This window comes from Mobula hypostoma, chromosome 20 (assembly GCF_963921235.1).
Source record: "Mobula hypostoma chromosome 20, sMobHyp1.1, whole genome shotgun sequence".
Taxonomy (NCBI): Eukaryota; Metazoa; Chordata; class Chondrichthyes; order Myliobatiformes; family Myliobatidae; genus Mobula; species Mobula hypostoma.
In genome coordinates this window covers 49258677-49280278 of record NC_086116.1, presented here as the reverse complement: position 1 = coordinate 49280278, position 21602 = coordinate 49258677, and the positions used below count along the sequence as shown (strand labels likewise).

Below are 21602 nucleotides of genomic sequence, written 5' to 3'. Positions count from 1 at the left end.
TTGCTGAACTGACCTTGTGACTGTAGCCTGCAACCACCGGGCGCCTGGACTGGCTGCAGTGGTGAAATTGGCTCCATAGCTGTGATCTCGCTTTCGTGGACCTTGCAGTTCTGCGAGTTACTTGTTTACTTTTATTTGCGTCATTTGTTTGTTTTTCGCATGTTGGGTGTTTGACGGTCTTTGTTGTGTAGGTTTTTTTTAAATGAGTGCTATTGTGTTTCTTTGCTTTGTGGCTGCTTGTAAGACGGAAAAATCTCAAGGTTGGATACAGTATACATACTTTGATAATCAATGTACTTTGTACTTGTACTGTGTAATTTGTATTTTACACTTACACCATTTCAGTTACGTGGAACTATTTGACTGAAATTTCTCAACCACTAAAGAGCAATTAGCAAAACACATTTAAATACTGATTGTCTTCATAAAGAGAATGCAATCATATTGCTGCATTCATTAACAAAACATTTCAAAGTGATTCTGCTAATCTCCTATTATTTCATTAAGGATTTGAACTACATCGCTTTTATGAAAAGTGCTATATAAATAAGTTTATATTTTTAGATGCTAAAAATAATGTTTCTGGAATAAGTGGGATTTGAAAATTGTAAAATTTATTGGAAGAGCCAGGCTTTATAAAATGATCAATTTTGTTTATCAACGGTTCTAGCAACTTTCCTCAGACAGGCCTTCCCTTGTTGCTCTCTGAAGCTTTTGATTCACATGATCTGTTTCCAAAGCTGGATTATTATATCAGAGCTTTCCTTTCCTTTATGTTTTTGCTGCTTGACATCTGTATGAAGCTCATGCTGTGACAGATTACTAGCACAAAGTAACTTTGTCACAATAAGATTTACAGTTGAAGAGATGAAAGGCCTACTTGCATCGGAATATTGCTTGACCATATTTTTAAAATAAATGACTTGTCAATATAAATGCAATTGAGAAATATATAGAATTATTGCTGCAAGTACTGGGGAAAATAAATGAAACACAAAGGATGTCACTGGATTGCAGTGTGAACTCTAGACAATTGAAGGAAAAAGCAGAGGCATTATGGATATGGTCGAACTATTGGAGACTGTCATTTTGGACATGACCATTTAGTAATTACGATTTGTCGGAGACCACTCTTGTCTTGCAAAGCAAAATGTTTTTAATGAGAATCTAATTCATTATGAAGATTAAAGACTGCAAATAGTGGAACATGGATTGATTTTCAAATAGATTTCACTAAAATGTCTCACAGAATGATTATTACGCTTAATTACTAGATAGCAATGGAAATGGAACAGCATGGATCAGGTAGAAAAAGACAAATGAACGTTGTTTGGCGGGGCAAAGAGTTGAAAATGGTGCTCCAAAGGCTAGAATTAATTGCCTATCAAGCTGTATGATTTAAATTTGGAATGCAGGAGAGAATCGAAAAGTGTTGGAGATGAAAAATTCAGTTTTAGCAAATAATGAGGAGCTGTAAGAAGCTTCATGTAGGCACAGTCAGGCGAGAAGAATGGGCAAGCAAATGACCATATTTATTGGTAGGAGACAGCTGAGATCATTCTTTTCCGAAGGGAAGACAACTACCTATTCAATGTCAAGATGCTAAGTGTCTTGGTGAATAGAAACATCAGGAACTCCAAGACAGAGTTTTTTGAGAGTACAAACTTAGCAAGACCTTAAAATAAATCTAAGGAAATTCTAGGTTTGTAAATAGGGACTTAAAAGTACAACATCAAATAGACAAGTGTAACTTTAAATTAGCCCATAGTTAAGACTGTACAAATGCTGACTCGTGAATAAGCTTACCACTATGAATAAGCTATTGAGCTGTAGATTGGGGTGGTAACAGAAATTTAAAAGGAGGGTTGTGAATAGAAAGTCGAGGTTAATATAATCATATAAAATATTGTAAAAAGATTGTGATTATAAAAGCAAAGGATTTTCATTTCATAAACACAAGAGATTCTGCAGATTCTTGAAGTCCAGAGCAACACACACAAAATGCTGGAGGAACTCAGCGGTCAGTCAGCAGCTACAGAGAGGAATAAATATTTGACATTTCGGGCCGAGACTATTCATCAGGACTGGAAAGGAAGGAGGAAGGAGCCAGAATAATGATCAGACTATGAAACACTCATGAAAATATTGTTTACCGCTATAACATTAAAGAATAATGTTGGTTTTAATTGTGATTTTCCATTATAATAAACAATATTTAAAACGATAATGAATGAATAATTGATAGCTCTTTAAAATTCTCTTTGTTGAAATGCAAATTGATTGTGTTTACAAAAGTAGGAAAAAGAAAATGTAATGCTCTCTCCTCTGTCTGTCTGTCTGTCTGTCTCTCTCCCTCTCTCCACAGCATAGCTGTCAGTCTGATGGAAACTCCATGTATTTTCATGGGACAGAGGGCACTGATTTTAACTTTGTAACAACCAGGGACATTGATCTTCGGACTGAAGGCATTGTAACACAGTGGGTAGAAGAGTTTGAAAGTCAGCCTGCAGGGTAAGTGCTTGTTATTTCTAGTATTCTGGAGATGTGTACTGTTATCATGGGGATAAGTGAAATTCAAAAGAGGGCTGCACTAGCTCTGCACATACATATTTAAACTGCAGCTACCAGCCAAATAAATTTGCTAAGAGAAAGAATTGAGTATTTGTAGTGGGGTGGAAAGCAAACTCTAGAAATAACATTTAACTCATTTCTTACCCTTGCAACTTAAAAGAAAAGCAAGCATAGCTTTTTACTTCATTGCCCTAGAAAAATAAATCATCTCCCAGTTCATGGCTACAGAGGTTCTGAAAGGTTTCCTGTACACCTAGATATAAAAAAAAAGCTCTTGACAGCAGAGGGACTTCAATTCCCTGAACTTATCCTCAGTGCTGATGCATGTTCAATTTGACAGCTCAGGGATATCCATTTAATGTCCTCCTCAGAGAATTTAATTTTCTGTTAACCCTTTGTGACTCCACAATTTTTAATATATAGTTGCATCAAGCTCAATAGCAAGCTGAAATGTACTTGTTTGAGTTCAAAGAAAAAAAATGTTCTCTTTGTTTAGTTTAGCAAAGTGCAAATACCTGAATAAGACTGGATTTAGAATTTTAATGTGTTTGGTGATGAGAGAGTATGCTTCAATTATTGGCATTATTTTCCCATTATTGTGCTTCTTCCACTACAGAAAACTAACAATATGTACAAATGGTCTTTGTCCTGAAGTGGTTAGACTCTTTCTGGAATACTCATATATTGAGCATTAATTGGTGGCTACTTCATTTGCAGTTCTGTCCATTTTCTTGTCCACCCAGGTTTGAACATTCTAACCACATGAGCATCCCTTCCTCATCTTTCCAGTTAACACCGCCCTTCAGAGAGGATATCTGGAACATTGTCCCACCCTATATTTCATCCCAATTTTAACAAGCCTGTAATCCTTCTCTTCAACTGTGTCTTTAATAACTCCACATGGTGGTACTTACTTTTTTTTATATTGTGGAGTAATGTGATGCTCTCCTGAAAGTGAGATTTTCAGCGGAGAATTGTGTTAGTATTTAACAATAGGTTTGGTGGGTTGTTGGTGGAGAGGTGCATTTGACACAGTGAAAAGGGGTTGCATATCGAAGTGTGTTTGAAGATGAGCTGCCAAGAGGAGTCCTGTTGCCTTTCCCTATCCTGTACTACAGTGTCTGTGTAATTCTTCTGTTACTGCTTGTAAACAGTTCACTTCTTCTAGCCCTTGGCACTACTCAGGGTATTTGCAACATTAAAGGTATTATGTAAATGTATGTAGTTATTGTTGCAGCAACCAGGATTTAAAGAGATTAGAATAATTGCTTCCAGCAAAGAATTAGTAAGCATCCATGAATGAGTTTTCTTCATCATTATGTGCATTTACTTTCACTGTTTGCATATAAATAATGCCAAGTTCTAGAAGCTTCTCATAAAATTGGATGAGTTCCAGTAAACGTTAAAACAACACAATAACTTGGCAAATGTGTAATGGATTTTTAAGTGCTTTAATTAATTCTAAATCTATGTGTTTCAATATTCACCATTGCCCTAAAAGTGCCTGAAAGATATTAACTAACTGCAAACTTACATTCCTACTTACCTACATCTGATTGATGAAGCCATCAATAAATTGGGTCTTGAGAAAGACTGGAGCAACATGCAAAAAGTGCTGAAGGAACTCAGCAGGTCAGGCTGTCTATCGAGGGCAATGAATCGTTGATGTTTTGGGCTGATGCCCTTCATCAGGACTGGAAAGAAAGAGGGCAGAAGGAAGGTCGTGGTCTGAAACAGCAACTGTTCATTTCCCTTCATAGATGCTGCCTGACCTGCTGAGTTCTTCAAGCACTTTCTGTTCGGATCAATAGAGTCTGTTTCTTTCTTGCAAATGTATCTCTGAGCATTTCTAGAACTTTCTAATTTTATTTCAGTGGTCTGTTATCTGATTGTTTTCTTTCATCAATAATTTGCCAACTCTATAAATGCCTGTAGTTAATGCTGTGCTTCAGTCTGAAATTGATATTCGAGCAATAACTCTACTAGAGAATCTAAGATTCCGTTGACATGTAACTGTTTTAAGTAGGTCTGTGAAAAGAAAATCTTGCTGTTTTAAACTAGGGGCCTGCTGGAATTTGCAGCTACAGTTCTCCATTATTAGTCTAGACTGGTCAGGCTTCCAATTAGGGTCTTGTTTCACTGTGGCAGTCATCAGTCCAATCCCTTTTCACTCCAGCATTGCATCTAAAAATGTCTTGTTAATGCAGGTATATATTTCTGAAAATCATCAATGTCACTTTGCAGTAAACAATTTTAATAGTAGAATTTCCATCGCACACTCAAGCAACTTTGAATTCCTCAAGTTATATGCTTTACACCCCAGATTAACATTTCATATCTTGCCCTGTGGTTAATAAAACTGTGTTTGCTTTAGCCTCTCTGGTAATTATTTTTATCGAGGCAATCGGGCGACGCAGAGACAATCTTATACATTGTTGAGCTTCTGCAGTTTTCAGCCCTTGAAACAGAAGTGGGTTTGTTGTGAATGTTTATAAAGTGAAGTGGAATGTAAGTGTTATCACAACTGCAATTAAAGTGTGAAGCAGAAACGGACTGTGCTGACCTTTCCCACGTTTTTCCTGTCTGCAGCTGGGAGACATCAGGAGCTGTCATTGGCTCAGAGTGCGGAGAGGTGGAATCGGGTTCCTCTCTTGTGTTCCTTGACGATGGCAATCGTGGTGCCTGCACACCCTTTCTGGACACAACTAACGGTGGAAACCTCAGGTTTTACTTTACCATGGGTGAGTCATAAAGGCAAGAAACATATTACAGAGTGCCAGTATTTTTTAAATTCTAAATGCTTATATGCTATAGGTTAAATAAATTAACTTTCTGGGTTTAACCTTGTGTAAAATTGTGAATTGGCTGCCTTTGAGAAGGAGGAAGAAGTCTGTGTGTGAGTAATAAACTCACCAGAACAAATCACGTACACATAGTTTAACAACAACATCCATACAAGTTGCACCTTTACCTTGGATGTATGAAGGGATTGATATCAGAAACCCTAAACATAAGAAGTAGTGAACACTCTAACAGAAAGAATATTCATGACAAGTTCTTAAGCTTCTTAAAAACCATGACACACCCCTAAATCATGATCAGTTCTTGTTTCTACCTATTGTCTGAAAATCTCTGTTCTTCGGATGAAAAACACACAGAGTTTTAAGACAACGATCACTTTAACTTTTCTGACAGCAGAAGTGCATCTGTTCAGTGGGATTTAGCTTTGACTTAAACTTTAGGAACTCAGTGAGATGATCAGCATCTGTGAGGGGGGTGGTGGAGGAAGCAATTGTCAACCCTTTGGGTCAAGACCCTACATCAAGACAGAGAGTGGATAGGGAAGATAGCCGGAAAAAAGAAAGAGTAGGATGAGATGGGCCAGCAGCAATGAGTTGACCAAGGTGGGGTGAAAGATGAGCAGAAAGTGTGGAGTTGGAAGGCAGGAGCATGTGGGTTTTAAATGGACGTAGACCTTGAAAACAAAGGGCAGAAGGAGCCAGCTGGGGTGAAGGTGGAGACATCTGCGGAGGGGTTAAGTGGTAACACAAAGGCTACCACTGCTGGAATCTGAGAAGTAAAGAAGGAAAGAAGATGATAAGGAGAAACCATTAGGAGAAAGATGAGGGGCAGATGGAAAGAGATTGGTGAGAGAATCCAGTGGGTGAAATATGTGGGGAGCAGCTGGATGGGACCTGCATTGGAGGGGGTGAAATAGGCAATGAGAGGCAGATGTCAGGAGTGGAAGGGTTCAAAATTCAAAGTAAATTTGTCATCCTATTACATATATGTCACCATATACAACCCTGAGTTTATTTTCTTGCAGGCATACTCAATAAATCTAGAATAGAGTAATAACCATAATTGAATCAATGAAAGACTGCACCAACTTGAGCATTCGACCAGTGTGCAAAAGTCAACAAACTATACAAATATAATGTTACGTACCCCGTAACCAGGTTGCCAAACCAGCAGAAATGGATCACTCAGTTGGAGTCTGGATTACTGGAACTAAGAAAGTTTTATTAAAGAAATAAGCAACACAGTACTCTAATAGTAAGGATATAAATGCAACAGGTTAGCACTGAATAAACACACATGTACACAGAACTAGGATAATAGGATCAATCAAGCTCTATTGCAGTCTAGGGGTAAAATGTTCAATCACAAGTGACAGAGTTCAGTTTAGTTCAGTTCGTAGTAATCGTTGTTGTGCCGTTGAAGAGAGAGAGAGAGAGAGAGAGAGCGAATACTGATATTCGAATCGGATTCAACAGACCTTTGATATTCCTGGCAGTTAGCTTTCGGGCGAGCCCTTTGTAATGTCTTCTGAGGTCACCGACTGTGACCCCTCCGTTTCAGATACGATCGTTCTTCTGCGGTGAACCCGGCACCCAGGCAAGGGTGGACACACACACCAGGTTCCCGCCGACCGAATCTTTCCACCCTGTGCGTCTATGGCTGGTCCCGCGACCAGCCCTCCAAAACTCCCACCGACTTGTGGGGGCGCACCACTTCCAGGGTCTCGATACCTCGTGGTGTCGTGAGTTGTGTCTTGTGTGGTGTCTGTTGCCTTAGCGAACCTGTCCCTTTTTATCCCCCCTGTTGGGGTATCACCTGTCCATCAGACTTCAAACAGTTCAGGGTTCAAAAAGGAGCCGGTCTTGACAATACCCAGACTGGTGTCTCCTTCCGTTAAACTCTCTCGTCTCTTCATTAACATTTCCAAATGCTGCTCCATTGTCTTACTTATCTCTCTCTCCTGAAGACAGGTGGTAGATCAACTGTTGATCCCACTGGTGATAGCACAGGACAGTCAACATCTTAGTCTATGTGTACTTTCGTCACAATAAAAAGAAAGAAATAATAATAATAAATAAATAAATAATACATATTGGGAACATGAGATGAAGAGTCTTTGAAAGTGAGTCCATTGGTTGTGGAAACATTTCAGTGAGGGCAAGTGAAGTTGAATGAAGTTATCCCCTTTGGTTCAAGAGCCTGATAGTTGGGGGGTAATAACTGTTCCTGAACCTGGTGCTGTGAGTCCTGAGACTCTTGTACCTTCTTCCTGAAGGCAGCAGCAAGAAAAGAGCATGATCCGGAAGATTGGTTCACTGATGATGGATGCTGCTTTCCTTTGACAATACTTCATGTAGATATTCTCAATGGTGGGGAGGGCGTTACCCGTGACAGGCTGGGCTGTATCCACTACTTTTTGGAAGATTTTCTTTTCAGGGGCAATGGTGTTTCCATACCACGCTGTGATGCAGCCAGTCAATACACTCTCCACCAGACATTCACAAAAGTTTGTCGAAATTTTAGATGACATACCGAATTTACGCAAACTCCTAAAATAGTAGAGGCCCTGCTGTGCTTCCTTCATAATTGCCCTTGTGTGCTGGACCCAGGACATAAGGGCAATTAAATGATAACACTTCTGAAATGATAACGCCATGGAATTTAAAGTTGATGACCCTTCCACCTCTGATCCTCATGTACCTCTGGTTTCCTCCTCCTGAAGTCAATAATCAGCACCTTCGCCTTGCTGACATTGAGGGAGTGATTGCTGTTGTTGTGACACCACTCAGCCAGATTTTCAATCTCCCTCCTATATGCTGATTTATCACCACCTTTGATTCGCCCAATGACATTAGCAAACTTGAATATGGCATTGGAGCTGTGCTGAGCCACACAGTCATAAGTGTAATCTGAGTAGAGCAGAGGGCTAGGCACACACCCTTGTGGTGCACCTGTGCTGATGGAGATTGTGGAGGAGATGTTGCCAGTCCGAACTGACTGAGGTCTGCAAGTAAGGAAATTGTGGATCCAATTGCACAAGGAGGTACTGAAACCAAGGTCTTGAAGCTTATAGATTAGTTTTGAGGGGATGATAGAATTGAATGCTGAGTTATAGCCGATAAGAAGCATCCCGCTGTGTGCATCTTTGCTGTCTGGATGTGTCAGGGTTGAGTGAAGAGCCAATGAAATGGCAACTGCTGTGGACCTGTCCTCTGGTAGGCAAATTGGAGTGAATCCAAGTCACTTCTCAGGCAGGAGCTGATATGTTTCACCACCAATCTCTCAAAAAAACTTCATCAATGTTGATGTGAGTGCCACGGGATGATAGTCACTGAGGCAGATTACTACATTCTTCTTAGGCACCGGTATAATTGAAGCCTGCTTAAAACAGGCGGGTACTTCAGGTTACTGAAGTGAGAGGTTAAAGATCTCATTGAACACTCCAGCCAGTTGATCAGCACAGGTCTTTAGTCCTCGGCCAGGTACCCCATCTGGGCCGGATGCTTTCCATGACTTCCCCCTCCTGTCGGATGCTCGTACGTCAGCCTCAGAGTCTGAAATTGCAGCATCACCAGGGACTCTGGGAGTTCATGAAGGTTCTCAAGATTTTGACAGTCAAAGAAAATATGGAAAGCATTGAACTCATAAGGAAGCGAAGCCCTGTTGTCACCTATGTCGCTTGATTTCTCTTTATAAGAGGTGATAGCATTCAAGCCCTGCTACATCTGTCATTGAGTAAAATTAGTCCGGAATTGCCACTTCATCTGTGAGATGGCTTCCTGGAGATTGTACCTAGATCTCTTGTAACTTTCTTGGTCGCCAGACTTGAATGCCTCTGATGTTGTCCTCAGCAGATTGTGGATCTTATGGTTCATCCAGGGTTTCTGGTCGGGGAAGCCTCTGAATGATTTTGCAGAGCCACACTTGTTTTTATAAAGTCAGTGACAACTGTGGTGCATGCATTCAGATCTACTGATGAGTCCTTGAATATAGTCCATCAACTTGACACAATCCTGTAGCTGCTCCTCTGCTTTCATGATCACCTCTTTGTTGTCCTAATCTCTGAAGCCTTGCTCTTTAGCCTCTGCCTTGTGCAGCTAGAAGGGCAGCCAAGTGATCAGATTTCCTGAAATGCAGTCTGAGCATGGAATGGTAGGCATTCCTTATCTTAGTATAGCAGTGGTCTAGTGTATTGGGACCTCTGGTGCTACAGGTGGTAATTGGGCAGGGATTTCTTCAAACAAGCCTGATTGAAATCCCAGCTATGATTTGAATTGCATCGGGGTGGACTGTTTCTTGTTTGGTGACAGCATTAAGTAGTGTACGGGGGCCTAATTACAATCGCCCGATGGTGGTATGTAAAATGTGGTCAAGATCATGGAGGAGAACTCTCTTAGTAAATGGAATGATTGGCATTTGATTGCTAGGTGTTCAAGGTCAGGGTAACGGGAGTACGACAAAACCACCACATCAATGCACCACAGAGAGTTTATGATGAAACACACACCCACACCTTTTGCCTTTTCTGAGTCAGCAACTCGGTCTACCCTGCGTATCAAGAAGCTTTTGTGTCCGACTGCCATACCCAGTGTACTCTAAATAAGCCACCTCTGTGAAAAGCAGAACACAACTATGGAAAAATTATGGAATTGTGGTTATCAAAAGGGAATGAAAATTGGAGGACCAGATGTGGATCAGGGAGAGGGAGGGAGGGAGGGAGGGAGGGAAGGAGGAGGAAGAGAGAGAGAGAGATAAAAAAGACAGGAGGTAAAGGTTGCCTGAAATTGACAATTTAATTGTTCACACCGTCGGTTTGTAGTTTCCCCAGGCAGAATGTGAAATGTTGCTCTTAAATGTGTTAATGTTCTTTGGCTTTGGCTTTGGCTTGACTTCTAGTATCAAACCCTTCAACTTAGTTTTGGTCTGTTTTCTTTGTGGGTCCAACATCCAATAGATAGGCAAATATTTGTAACTATGGAACATGGTAAATAATATTCTAATGATAAACACAGACTGGTTTACTGTGTACAAATATGCAGAGAATTTGAGGTGGTGGCCACAGGAAATGATAATCCGTCTCTTTCCCTCAGGGGCGGGTTCTTGCAGTCCTGGAGAATCACATGAAAATGATGTTATGCTCTATGCCTTGGTTGAGGGTAGAAAAGAGCATATATTGGACTTGCTGCCTTTCTCATCCTATAGGGTAAGTAGAATTGGAGCATTTAATTAAAATACTCAGCATCAATTACCCAATGTGTTAATGTCAGAATTCTGGAAACCCATGTGCACTATAAATCTGAAGCTGTGCACGAGATTAAATCTTAGAGATGGAGACAGCTTTGTCCTCCATTTAAGTGTAAAAAAAAGATAGGGTCATTTGGTGGTGAAGTACGGTTTAAGCCTCCAACTAATGCTTTGCTAAGTTAGAAGTCATCTCCATTTGTTCACAGTGAAGTGGTAGCCAAAAGTCAATCAGCCAGCCACTGCCATCTCATACCTACCTGGAGTAGAAAGGCAGGGGAAGAGTTTCCTGCTGTCAAAACCATTTTGTGTGAATTCCATAGCTCCATATTGGGCCTGGATGCAACATCAGAATTCCCTTTTAATTACAGGCAGGAAAATTATTTCATGAGATTTAAAGTCTCAAGCATTTGATAATGTTGCAGATTATGAAAAACAAAATGATATAATTAATTGAATTAATTATTTCAGACCCGTCCTGATGAAGGGTCTTGGCCTGAAACATCGATTATTTATTCATTTCCACCGATGTTGCTTGAACTGCTGAGTTCTTCCAGCTTTCTGTGTGCGTTGCTTTGGACTTTCAGCATCTGCAGAATTTCTCATGTTTATAATTAATTGAAAGCACTCTAAGCAAATTGTTGTATATAAACACAACTTCACCTCTTTGCTTCAAGAAACATTACAGATATTATTCAGGCAGAGGTCACCATTTATTAGTAAAATGCTGGAGGAATTGAGCAGGTCAGGCAGCATCTATGGAAATCAAGAAACATTGACATTTTGGGTCAGAATTCTTCTTTAGGACTGAAAAGGAAGGGGGAAGGAGGACCAGCTAGAAGGTGACAGGTGAAGCGAGGTAGGTGAGAAAGGTAAAGGGCTGGAGAAGAAGGAATCTGATAGGAGAGGAGAGTTAACTATGGGAGAAGGGGAGGAAGGAGGGGAGAATAGGCACTAGGGAAAAGTGATAGGCAGGCGAAGTGAAGAGCTAAGAGGCCATAGTGGGGAACATAAGAAGAGAGAAGGGGGAGGGAATTTTTTTAACGATATGAGGTGTTCCTCCCCCACCCTGAGAGTGGCCTCATTATGGTAAAAGATGAGGCCATGGACTGGCATGTCAGAATGGGAATGGGGATAGGAATTAAAATGGTTCACCATCGGGAAATCGTAATAGGAATGGTGACTGTTCAGTTCCATAGATGCTGCCTGACCTCCTGAGTTCTTCCAGTATTTTGTGTGTGTTGATCTGGATTTCCAGCATCTGCAGAATTTCTTGTGTTTATAATTTATTAGTATTACTCTATTTTTTTTCCCAAAGTACTTGTTTGAATTTCAGAGGGGAGGAAAATTTGAAGCTTTCTTGATCTCAACAGTGATGGGCAAAGACCCCCCTCCCCAACCCCAAGTCATCAGTGTTGTTAATATCCTGTCTTATCTGTGGCACTGTGATCCTTAACTGATCCCATTGCATCTGGAACAATGGCAATGTTCACTGCACATTAGTAGGATTAAGATAAAGGAGTAGATAAGGACTAAGTTTTAATCTATTTTTTTTGCAGAAAGCAGCCCTGGTTTCTGTTGCCATCACTCCAGAACTGCAGACGCCAGCTACAAGGTTCTGCCTCAGGCAGAAGAGTCACCATGGGCTGAACAGGAATGTGTGGGCTGTGGACTTCTTCCACATTCTGCCTGTGACGCCACCAGCACCTACTCACCTGGCTGAGTTCTCCATCAACATGGGCTGTGGATCTCATCAACCAGGCAACAGGTAAAATTAGGAAAATCAACTGGCAAGGTTCCTGTGTCCTAGACAATTTGTTTTATGATTTCTATAATGATACATTTGTCGTCCAGTTGCTCACTGTGGCAGCAAATTCTGCAGATCAGTGAGATGCCAGACTGAGTCCTTTTGATCACTGAAGCTTCTGGAGCTATTTTCACTTAAGAAATTTCACACTAGTTAAATAATAAGGTTGTTCCCTATCATTTATATATAGGCATCCGTTAGTCTCATGAGACCATGGATTTGCACCTTGGAAAGTTTCCAGGGCGCAGACCTGGGCAAGGTTGTATGGAAGACCAGCAGTTGCCCATGCTGCAAGTCTCCCCTCTCCATGCCACCGATGTTGTCCAAGGGAAGGGCATTAGGACCCATACAGCTTGGCACCAGTGTCGTCGCAGAGCAATGTGTGGTTAAGTTCCTTGCTCAAGGACACAACACGTTGCCTCAGCTGAGTCTTGAACTAGCGACCTTCAAATCACTAGACGAACGCCTTAACCACTTGGCCACGCGCCAACTATCATTTGTACAACTAATAAAGGACTGTTGTTGCAGAGCCTCATTTTGGGTTACTTTTCTTGATTGCCATTGAACTTGCTGAGATGAGATGTTTAAATTCATGTATGGTCTGAAAAGGGGACTGTGGCAATCAGAGGGAAAACTCATCATCGCTTGCTCAAAAACAGGGATTCTGTGTGCAGGAACAAGTTATGCTGAGGTTAGGAAGCCTGGTTATAAAGAGATTCCCAAACCATAATACAAAGTTAACCTTAGCTGCATCCTCTGTGGCCCTTCATGACCTGTTAGGTTTGGTGGGAAAGGAACCTTTAACCAATCAATATCTTCAGAAACATAACTCATCCCCTTGAAGACTAGTTCCCTTTCTCTTCTTACATCTTAGGGCCTTTCCAACAGTCTATACGTCTGTCCACAATGGGTTCTACTGAGATCTCAAAATGCCTCCTAGATATAATAAATGGAATTTGAATCTCCTTTAGTTATATTTGCTTCTGCTCTGTAACTATTAGTGAAGGAAAGTATTTATTTTTATTTTCTGTCATTTAAATTCTCTGTGCCCACAGCATCAGTTTGGAGTTTTCAACCAATCATGGCCGTTCATGGTCCCTGCTACACATGGAGTGTTTGCCTGACCTCTGCGCAGGCCCACACCACCCCCACAGCTCTGTCTACTCTTCTGAAAACTACAGCGGGTATGGACCTAACTCATGTTCCAATGTTATTGCTGATTATAGTACTTGATTACGGTAACATAGCTCTTACAGCGCCAGCAACCTGGGTTTCACCTCTGTGTGTAAAGAGTTTGCATATTTCCCCCATAACCACGGGAGTTTCCTCTGGGTGCACCAGTTTCCTCCCACATTTCAAAGACACGAAAGACGGCTTGGAAGGCTAATCGTTCACATATGTAATTGGACGGTGCGGTCTTGTTGGGCTCAAAGAATGTTACCATACTGCATATCTTCATAAGCTAAATGATTGTGCTCCAATGTGGATGAAAAATATTACTTGTCATAGAGGCTGAAACCAAGAGCAAAATTTTGCCTCAAAGTTGGATTTCATCTGTTTATGGTGCACTGAAACATGGCTGTGTTTAAAACTGGCTTCTACTTGATCACCCTGCAAATCATAATCAAATTGGCTGAAATCCAGCATTGAAATTACAAGATGATGATCGAGAAAGAATAAGTTATAGGTCAGGAGAAGCAAGGAGAGAGGGAATTGCCACTATTGGGATTGCTGACCTGAAAGTGGATTTGATGGGTATTCTGAATTGTTATGAGTCTAAGAAATAACATTGAAGATGATTGCACCCAGAAACAGGATCTACAATGCATGGTTTCCAATGGAACCTTGCCCAATATTGGGCACCTTCCACCACTTTGTTGCGCCACAAACCTCTATCTTTAAAGGCACACATTGCACTTCATTTAACTGGGAGCACCACACAATGTGGCTGCCACAGAGGAAAAAGCTCTAACAATTATTCAAAGGGATATGGTCACATCTACAAGATACTTGCCAGAGACATCAGTGTTCCCCCAAGAACCTAGTCCTTTATCATGTCCAGCAATATGACCTGGTACACAGTTCATTTGTGCTTCCCAGAAACTTGGCTTTTACCAAGAGGAAATTCTTCTTGTGGTCCATAATAACCTGCCCATTGAAGGAATCAAAGCCTTTCTCATTAAAGAAAATGTACATTGTTTTGAGATGTTCTATGGGTACACAAATGCCGTCAATAGCTGGCTGCCTTCATTGGGAGTGAGTAATGCTGACTGATTTCAGAGTCTAAGATGCCACCTGCTCCTGTGACACAACAGGGAACAGCAAATTGGGAGACGAGATATGATTTTGCTGTGCCTGCTTCGAAAAATCCTATGGCGTAAAGGTTGATAGTCAATGTGAGCTTGACTTGCACAGTGAGATCAACTCAGGCATGGGGGCATGACCAGTGATCTTCCTGCAAAATGTTGCATATCTCAATGCAGACAGTCTTGGAAAATCTGAACTTGTGAATGCACTTTTTTCCGGGGTGGTGGGGGTCAAAGTAGGATATGGTGTTTTTGGGGACAATGTGGTATAGGCTGTTCACCAATAGACCCATCTTTGTCTCCTGCACTGAGGTCCCCAAACTACCCTAGCAGAGAGTCATAGGAACATAGAAAACCTACAGCACAATACAGGCCCTTCGGCCCACAGAGTTGTGCCAAACATGTCCCTACCTTAGAAATTACTGGGGTTACCCATAGCCCTCTACTTTTCTAAGCTCCATGTACCTATTCAAAAGTCTCTTAAAAGACCCACAGTCATGACAATTAATTTTTTAAAAATCACAATGCTCTCCTAGTCATACTGAGACTGCTAAATGATTGTTTTATGTTGCAGCTTTCTCCAGTTTCACAACCTAAACTGATGATATTAAAGCTGATTCTGATTCTGATAAGAACATGAGCAAATAATGTTTACGCATTAATAGGTATTTTGGTGTGAAGAGCACACAGAAGTTTTCCCTTCAACTACTGCATTCCAAGTTCTAGGTTTCTACAGTATTTGAACTTTGTTTTATTTTAAAATATCCTTTTTCTTAAGGATATGTATGAAAAATGCTTTGAAAGAAACTGAACAGCTCAGTCACACAAAACCAGGCTCATGACCCCAGCTCCATTAGAAAGCTCAGGGAGGCTGCATAACTGCAATTGTTCTGCTTGTGAATGTAGAGTTTCCTTCAGAGAATTTCAGGAACTCCAAAGATGATTTTTTTTTTACCATACTGAGAGAATAATGATGACATTTGGAGTAGACCCTGATGCTGGGAAAATGTCAGGAGCACTCACTAATGTTCACAGCACAAATACTTTCAAAGGAATTTATAACAAAGGTGATGACATAGGTCATTTTTTTTAATTATTTAAGCTTGGTAACATTGCACGGTTAGTAATGGCAAAAGGTTCCAGTGCCACTAGAGATGGTGTAACACATCACCTTCCTTACCCGGTCTCTACTGCTAATGGGAACATCTTATTCATATAAAATTCTCAGCTGTGCATGCTACGAGTATACAAATTAGGAGAATGCAAAGACATCTTAACTCCTTGAGCCTTGCCACTACTTTATAAGATCTGGGTTAATTTAATTGTAGCTTCAACTCCACACCCACATCTACCCTTGCTGAAGATTTCTTGCATGTGCACAATCCCTGGTGTAACACACACCGTTCCTCATAGGGGGGATCAGAGGTAGAAGGAGTCAGCAGTTTCAGGTTCCTGGGTGTCGGTGTCTCTGGGGATCTATCGCAGGCCCAACATATCAACGCAACTACAAAGAAGGCACGGCAGCAGTTGTATTTCATTAGGAGTTTGAGGGGATTTGGGAAGTCACCAAAGACACTCACAAATGTCTACAGATCTACTGTAGTGAGCACTCTAACTGGCTGCATCACCACATGGTATGGTGGGGGCAGGGTTGCTAATGCAGAGGATAGAGGATCAAAATAAGCTGCAAAGAGTTATAAACTTAGCTCCATCATGGGCACTAGTCTCCATAGTATCCGGGACATTATCAGGGAGCAATGCTCCAAAACGGTGGCATCCATCATTAAAGACCCCCACTCCCCATCACCCAGGCCATGCCTTGTTCTCATTGCTACCATCAGGAAGGAATACAGAAGCCTGAAGGCACACATTCAATGTTTCAGGAACAGCTTCTTCCCCTCTGTCATCAGATTTCTGAATGGACATTGAACCCATGAACACTACCTCACCACTTTTTTAATTTCTGTTTTTGTGCTACTTATTTAATTTAACTGTTTAATATACAGTACAGTATATATACTCACTGTAATTCATGTTTCTTCTATTATTATGTATTGCATTGTACTGCTGCCACAAAGACAAAAAAAATTCACGACGTATGCTGGTGATATTAAACCGGATTCTGATAACCTTTCTCTTTTTTTGGAAATATGCTGAGACAGCTGTAATCCTTCCTCTTTCCATCTCTGGGACCAGGCGGTCTATTGTCATGCCAGGATCCTATCTAAGTGAGACCTGCCTCAGGATCTCAATCAGAGCGCTAGCCGATTATCCAGTCGGCAGGGAGTTCTCCCATGCCATCCATCCACAGTACAAGTTTAAATCAACCAAAGTAAGCAATTTAAAGATACTATTTGATAAATTGTGTTGTTTTTTGTTACAGATGGAGTCGTATAACCATTCCTCTACCATATGCAGCCCTCACCATTGGTACCAGGTTTCGCTGGAGTCAGATGGGCCCTGTGGCTGGAAATATGTGGGCAATTGACAATGGTTAGGAATTACATCCTTGAGTTAAACACAATGTATTCATCGACTTTTCTCTGTCCATTTCATTTGGTGGATTTGTATTTTCCTGGTGTTCTTTGTTAAATGACTGGAAAATCCTGCCACTGTGGGAAGTGACTAATGTAGGATGGTGAAAAGCTGCCTTCAAAGTTATGTTACAATGCTGTTGAAAATCACATCATGCACCCACTGTGTCTGAGACTCGTCCTTCTTTAAAAAGGCAGGTCCCATATTTATCTCTCCATCCTAAAGCAGTGATAAAAAATTGGTCCCCGTTTGCCTTGTCTGAATTACAATTGGCTCCGGTCTGCATTGCCGTTATCCACAGTCTGAAGGCCAAATACAGTATAAAGTCTGGTAACTCAGGCAGCACTGATCTCAGCCTCTGTGCCCAGCACATGTTCTGTTGTCTAGTTAGTAACCTCTGGCAGGGCTCCACCAATGACAGGCAGTAGAAATCAAAACCTACATTGCCAGTGAGTTTTTCCCCTTCAGGGTGGGAGGGGGAAATCACAGCAAGAGAAGAAGCATAAACATTTGATTAACAAAGTGGCAATGGTGGCAGATACGATTTGCTGATCAGATTATTCTGCACCCTTCCATTGCTAAGTTCTTGGACTTCTGGTTTCCTCCTCCTGAAGTCTTTAACAAGACAATTAGAGCAAGGACAAAATCTAATATCCTCTTTACACATGGCGAGTTTTTCTTCAGTATCAGAGAATTGCATAATGCCACTAAGTTCATTCACTTTGTGATTTTGTAAGCTCTCTCTAAGCCATGTGGATTCTACAGTCATCTAATCTGTTTACTTCTCTCCCAGTCTACATTGGCCCTGCCTGCTACAAACTGTGCTCTGGTCGAGGTCGATGCACTACTAATGGATGCAAGTAAGACGGAACCTCATTATTCTTCAAGATTTCTGAGTTTTATCTGCAGTATTGGCAACAAATTAAAAGAGTTTTATTGACCCGTTTTTGTTTGATGATTAACCTTCCCTTAATCTCTCACCAGCATTGCACGTAGAAGAAGAGAGATGTGTTTATTTCACTGGTACAGCACAGCAGGACTTCACTGAACTTCCTAGAACTAAAGTCAATGTAATCATCCTGAATTATTTCATATGTCACATTTGATGCATTAAAATGGTTCAGCAAGTGGCTGAGCTAAAATTATGTAACAGGAATATTTACCAATATATTTCACACATGAGCAGGTCTCAGAAGTAAATCAGGTAGTTTGACATCCTAGTTTTCAACACTGGCACTGAATTCAAAATCACAAAGGAACTGTTCACTTTAAGAACCATAATAATTTAAATGAACCCGTGTGCTGCACCCTGCTTGATGCTAATTTTGGAAGAGATTTTTTCATCACTCCAAATACTGCAGGTAATGCTGCGTTCACATGTTTACGTCCCAGTTACCTCTGCTGTCAGCTTTCTGATGTGACTTTTCTATTTGATTCCAGGTGTGACCCCGGATTTTCTGGGCCTGGTTGTGATATGGCTTCCCAAACATACCCCACTATCATTTCTGAGAGTTTTAGTAGCCCCCGGCTCTCCTCCTACCACAATTTCCACTCAATCCGTGGCGCAGAACTTGGTTTTGGTTGTGGCGTCCTCTCGAGTGGCAAGGCCCTGGTATTCAACAAAGAGGGAAGACGCGAACTCACTACTTACTTTCTTGACAGTACCTCAGCCAGGTAAAGGGCAAAGCAATTAACATGAATTGAAAGGGGCTGTCCAGAAAGTATATATTTAATCTGTAAGATTTAGTCTTTGTATCACCATCAACAGAACGTTTTTTTACAGTGACTGTTCACTAAGGCCAGATCCATCTGACTTTGAATTCCTGTGGGATGCAGTCCTCGCCTATTTTTAAACAGCAGGGAGACAGTGTAATGGTGTGGTGAACTGCACAATCTCTAAAGCCTATTTCATCAGCTAGCTGGCCGACTGAGGATCAAGCTGCTTTAGTCTAATCCAGAAAGTGAATGCATCGAAAGTCGTTCAGTTTGTTTGAAAGCAGAATTTGCCATCCTTGTAAAATTTCCATCAATATCATGTCATTCATTTCAGTGAAAGAGAAGGACTGATTAACATCACAGACGTCTTTTAGTTGAGAAACACACACTGATGCTATAGTACTGCTGTAGATATTCCTATCCAGCAAATGATGGACCTAGGGGCCTATTAAACATCTATACTTCCATTAAGCTCTCAAGTTGGTAAAAGGAACTGATTTAAGAATTATCTGCCAGTACAAATTCAGCTACAAAATTCAAAACTGTCAAACTCAGAGCAAATATATCTGAAATTTCTGGTCAGGCTACAGGCACCATTTCACATTTTGAACATTGCTACAATATTGTTTTAATGTTATGCCTTAATTTGCAGTTTTTAACAGATAGAGGTGACAAAATCCTACAAAATAACAGGGCAGCAACAATTATTTCAAACCTAGAGAGTCATATCAAAGAAGAATGCAGTTTAGAGCAGAAAAGTATGGCATGATACGCTCATGCTAAAGGGAATTTGATCTAAACACATGTGTGGGTTTGTGATAATATGCCATGATTTCTCTCTGCTGCAAGAGATGGCATGTAACAAGTCAATTTATGACATAGCTGGGTATTTTATAGGAACCACCACATGGGTTATTTCCAAATGATTTCAGCCGAATGAAGTATTAGAGATATAGTCAGCTGAATTCATACCAGTCACGAGCAATGGAAAAGCTGCAATTAGGTTTACTAATCTAATACGAATTTAATAGTTTAACAACAACAATTGCACGGCCTACAGGGAGGAGGTGGAAGAGCTTGAGGCCTAGTGCCAGGCAAATAACCTCTCCCTTAATCTGAAGAACCTGTACCACTCACACATCCCTTTACACTGGCGGCATAACAGATTCAAGCTCCTGTGAGTGCACAACAGACACTACCTCTCATGGTCCCAGAACACATGCTACACAGTCGAGAAAGCTCACCAATGCCTCAACTTTCCGAGGAGTTTGAAGAAAGCGGGACTTTGTATATCCATACTCACATAAGTCTACAGATGCGCAGTAGAGAGCATCCTAGCAAGCTGCATCACTGCATGGTAGGGAAACTGCACTGCGGCAGCAAGGAAGGCTAAACAATGGGTAGTCAAAGCTGCTGAATGCATTGCTGGCACTAGCCTACCAGCTATCAAAGACACAGACACTGAAAGGTGCCGGAAGAAGGCCAGTAATACCATGAAGGATCCCACACACCCTGCTCATAGACTGTTTAGAAAACCTACAGCACAATACAGGCCCTTTGGCCCACAAAGCTGTGCCGAACATGTCTTTTCCTTAGAACTACCTAGGCTTACCCATAGCCCTCTATTTTTCTAAGCTTGATGTATCCGTCCAGAAGTCTCTTAAAAGACCCTATTGTTTCTGCCTCCACCACCGCCATTGGCAGCCCATTTCACACACTCACCACTCTCTGCGTAAAAAACTTACCCCTGACATCTCCTGTGTACCTACATCCAAGCACCTTAAAAATATGCCCCCTCGTGTTAGCTATTTCAGCCCTGGGGAAAATGCCTCTGACTCTCCACATGATCAATGCCTCTCATCATCTTATACACCTCTATTAGGTCACCTCTCATCCTCCATCGCTCCAAGGAGAAAAGGCTGAGTTCGCTCAACCTTTTCTCATAAGGCATGCTCCCCAATCCAGGCAACATCCTTGTAAATCTCCTCTGCACCCTTTCTATGGTTTCCACGTACTTCCTGTAGTGAGGCGACCAGAATTGAGCACGGTACTCCAAGTGGGGTCTGACCAGGGTCCTATATAGCTGTAACATTACCTCTCGGCTCTTAAACTCAATCTCACAATTGATGAAGGCCAATGCACCGTGTGCCTTCTTAACCACAGAGTCAACCTGCACAGCAGCTTTGAGTGTCCTATGGACTCGGACCCCAAGATCCCTCTGATCCTCCACACTGCCAAGAGTCTTACCATTGATACTATATTCTGCCATCATATTTGACCAACCAAAATAAACCACCTCGCACTTATCTGGGTTGAACTCCATCTGCCACTGCTCAGCCCAGTTTTGCATCCTATCAATGTCCCGCTGTAACCTCTGACAGCCCTCCACACTATCCACAACACCCCCAACCTTTGTGTCATCAGCAAATTTACTAAGCCATCCCTCCACTTCCTCATCCAGGTCATTTATAAAAATCACAAAGAGTAGGGGTCCCAGAACGGATCCCTGAGGCACTCTGCTGGTCACCAACCTCCATGTGGTTTGTCTCACTCCCATCAGGGAGGAGGCTATGTAGCAGCCATGCCAGGACCACCAGGTTCAAAAACTTACTATAAGGCTGATC

The 21602-nt window shown here is 41.4% G+C and overlaps 1 protein-coding gene across 3 annotated transcripts in view; it reads left to right on the top strand.

Moving 5' to 3' along the window:
• The window catches only part of reln (reelin), a 329082-nt gene that overhangs the window by 150129 nt on the left and 157351 nt on the right, over positions 1-21602 (top strand). For all 3 annotated transcript variants that reach the window (XM_063072853.1, XM_063072851.1, XM_063072852.1), the window contains 8 exons: positions 2366-2511; positions 5161-5312; positions 10464-10576; positions 12174-12382; positions 13477-13605; positions 17111-17220; positions 18056-18122; positions 18703-18936. In XM_063072853.1, coding sequence (XP_062928923.1) covers positions 2366-2511; positions 5161-5312; positions 10464-10576; positions 12174-12382; positions 13477-13605; positions 17111-17220; positions 18056-18122; positions 18703-18936 — 1160 coding nt within the window. The remainder of the gene's footprint in view (positions 1-2365; positions 2512-5160; positions 5313-10463; positions 10577-12173; positions 12383-13476; positions 13606-17110; positions 17221-18055; positions 18123-18702; positions 18937-21602) is intronic.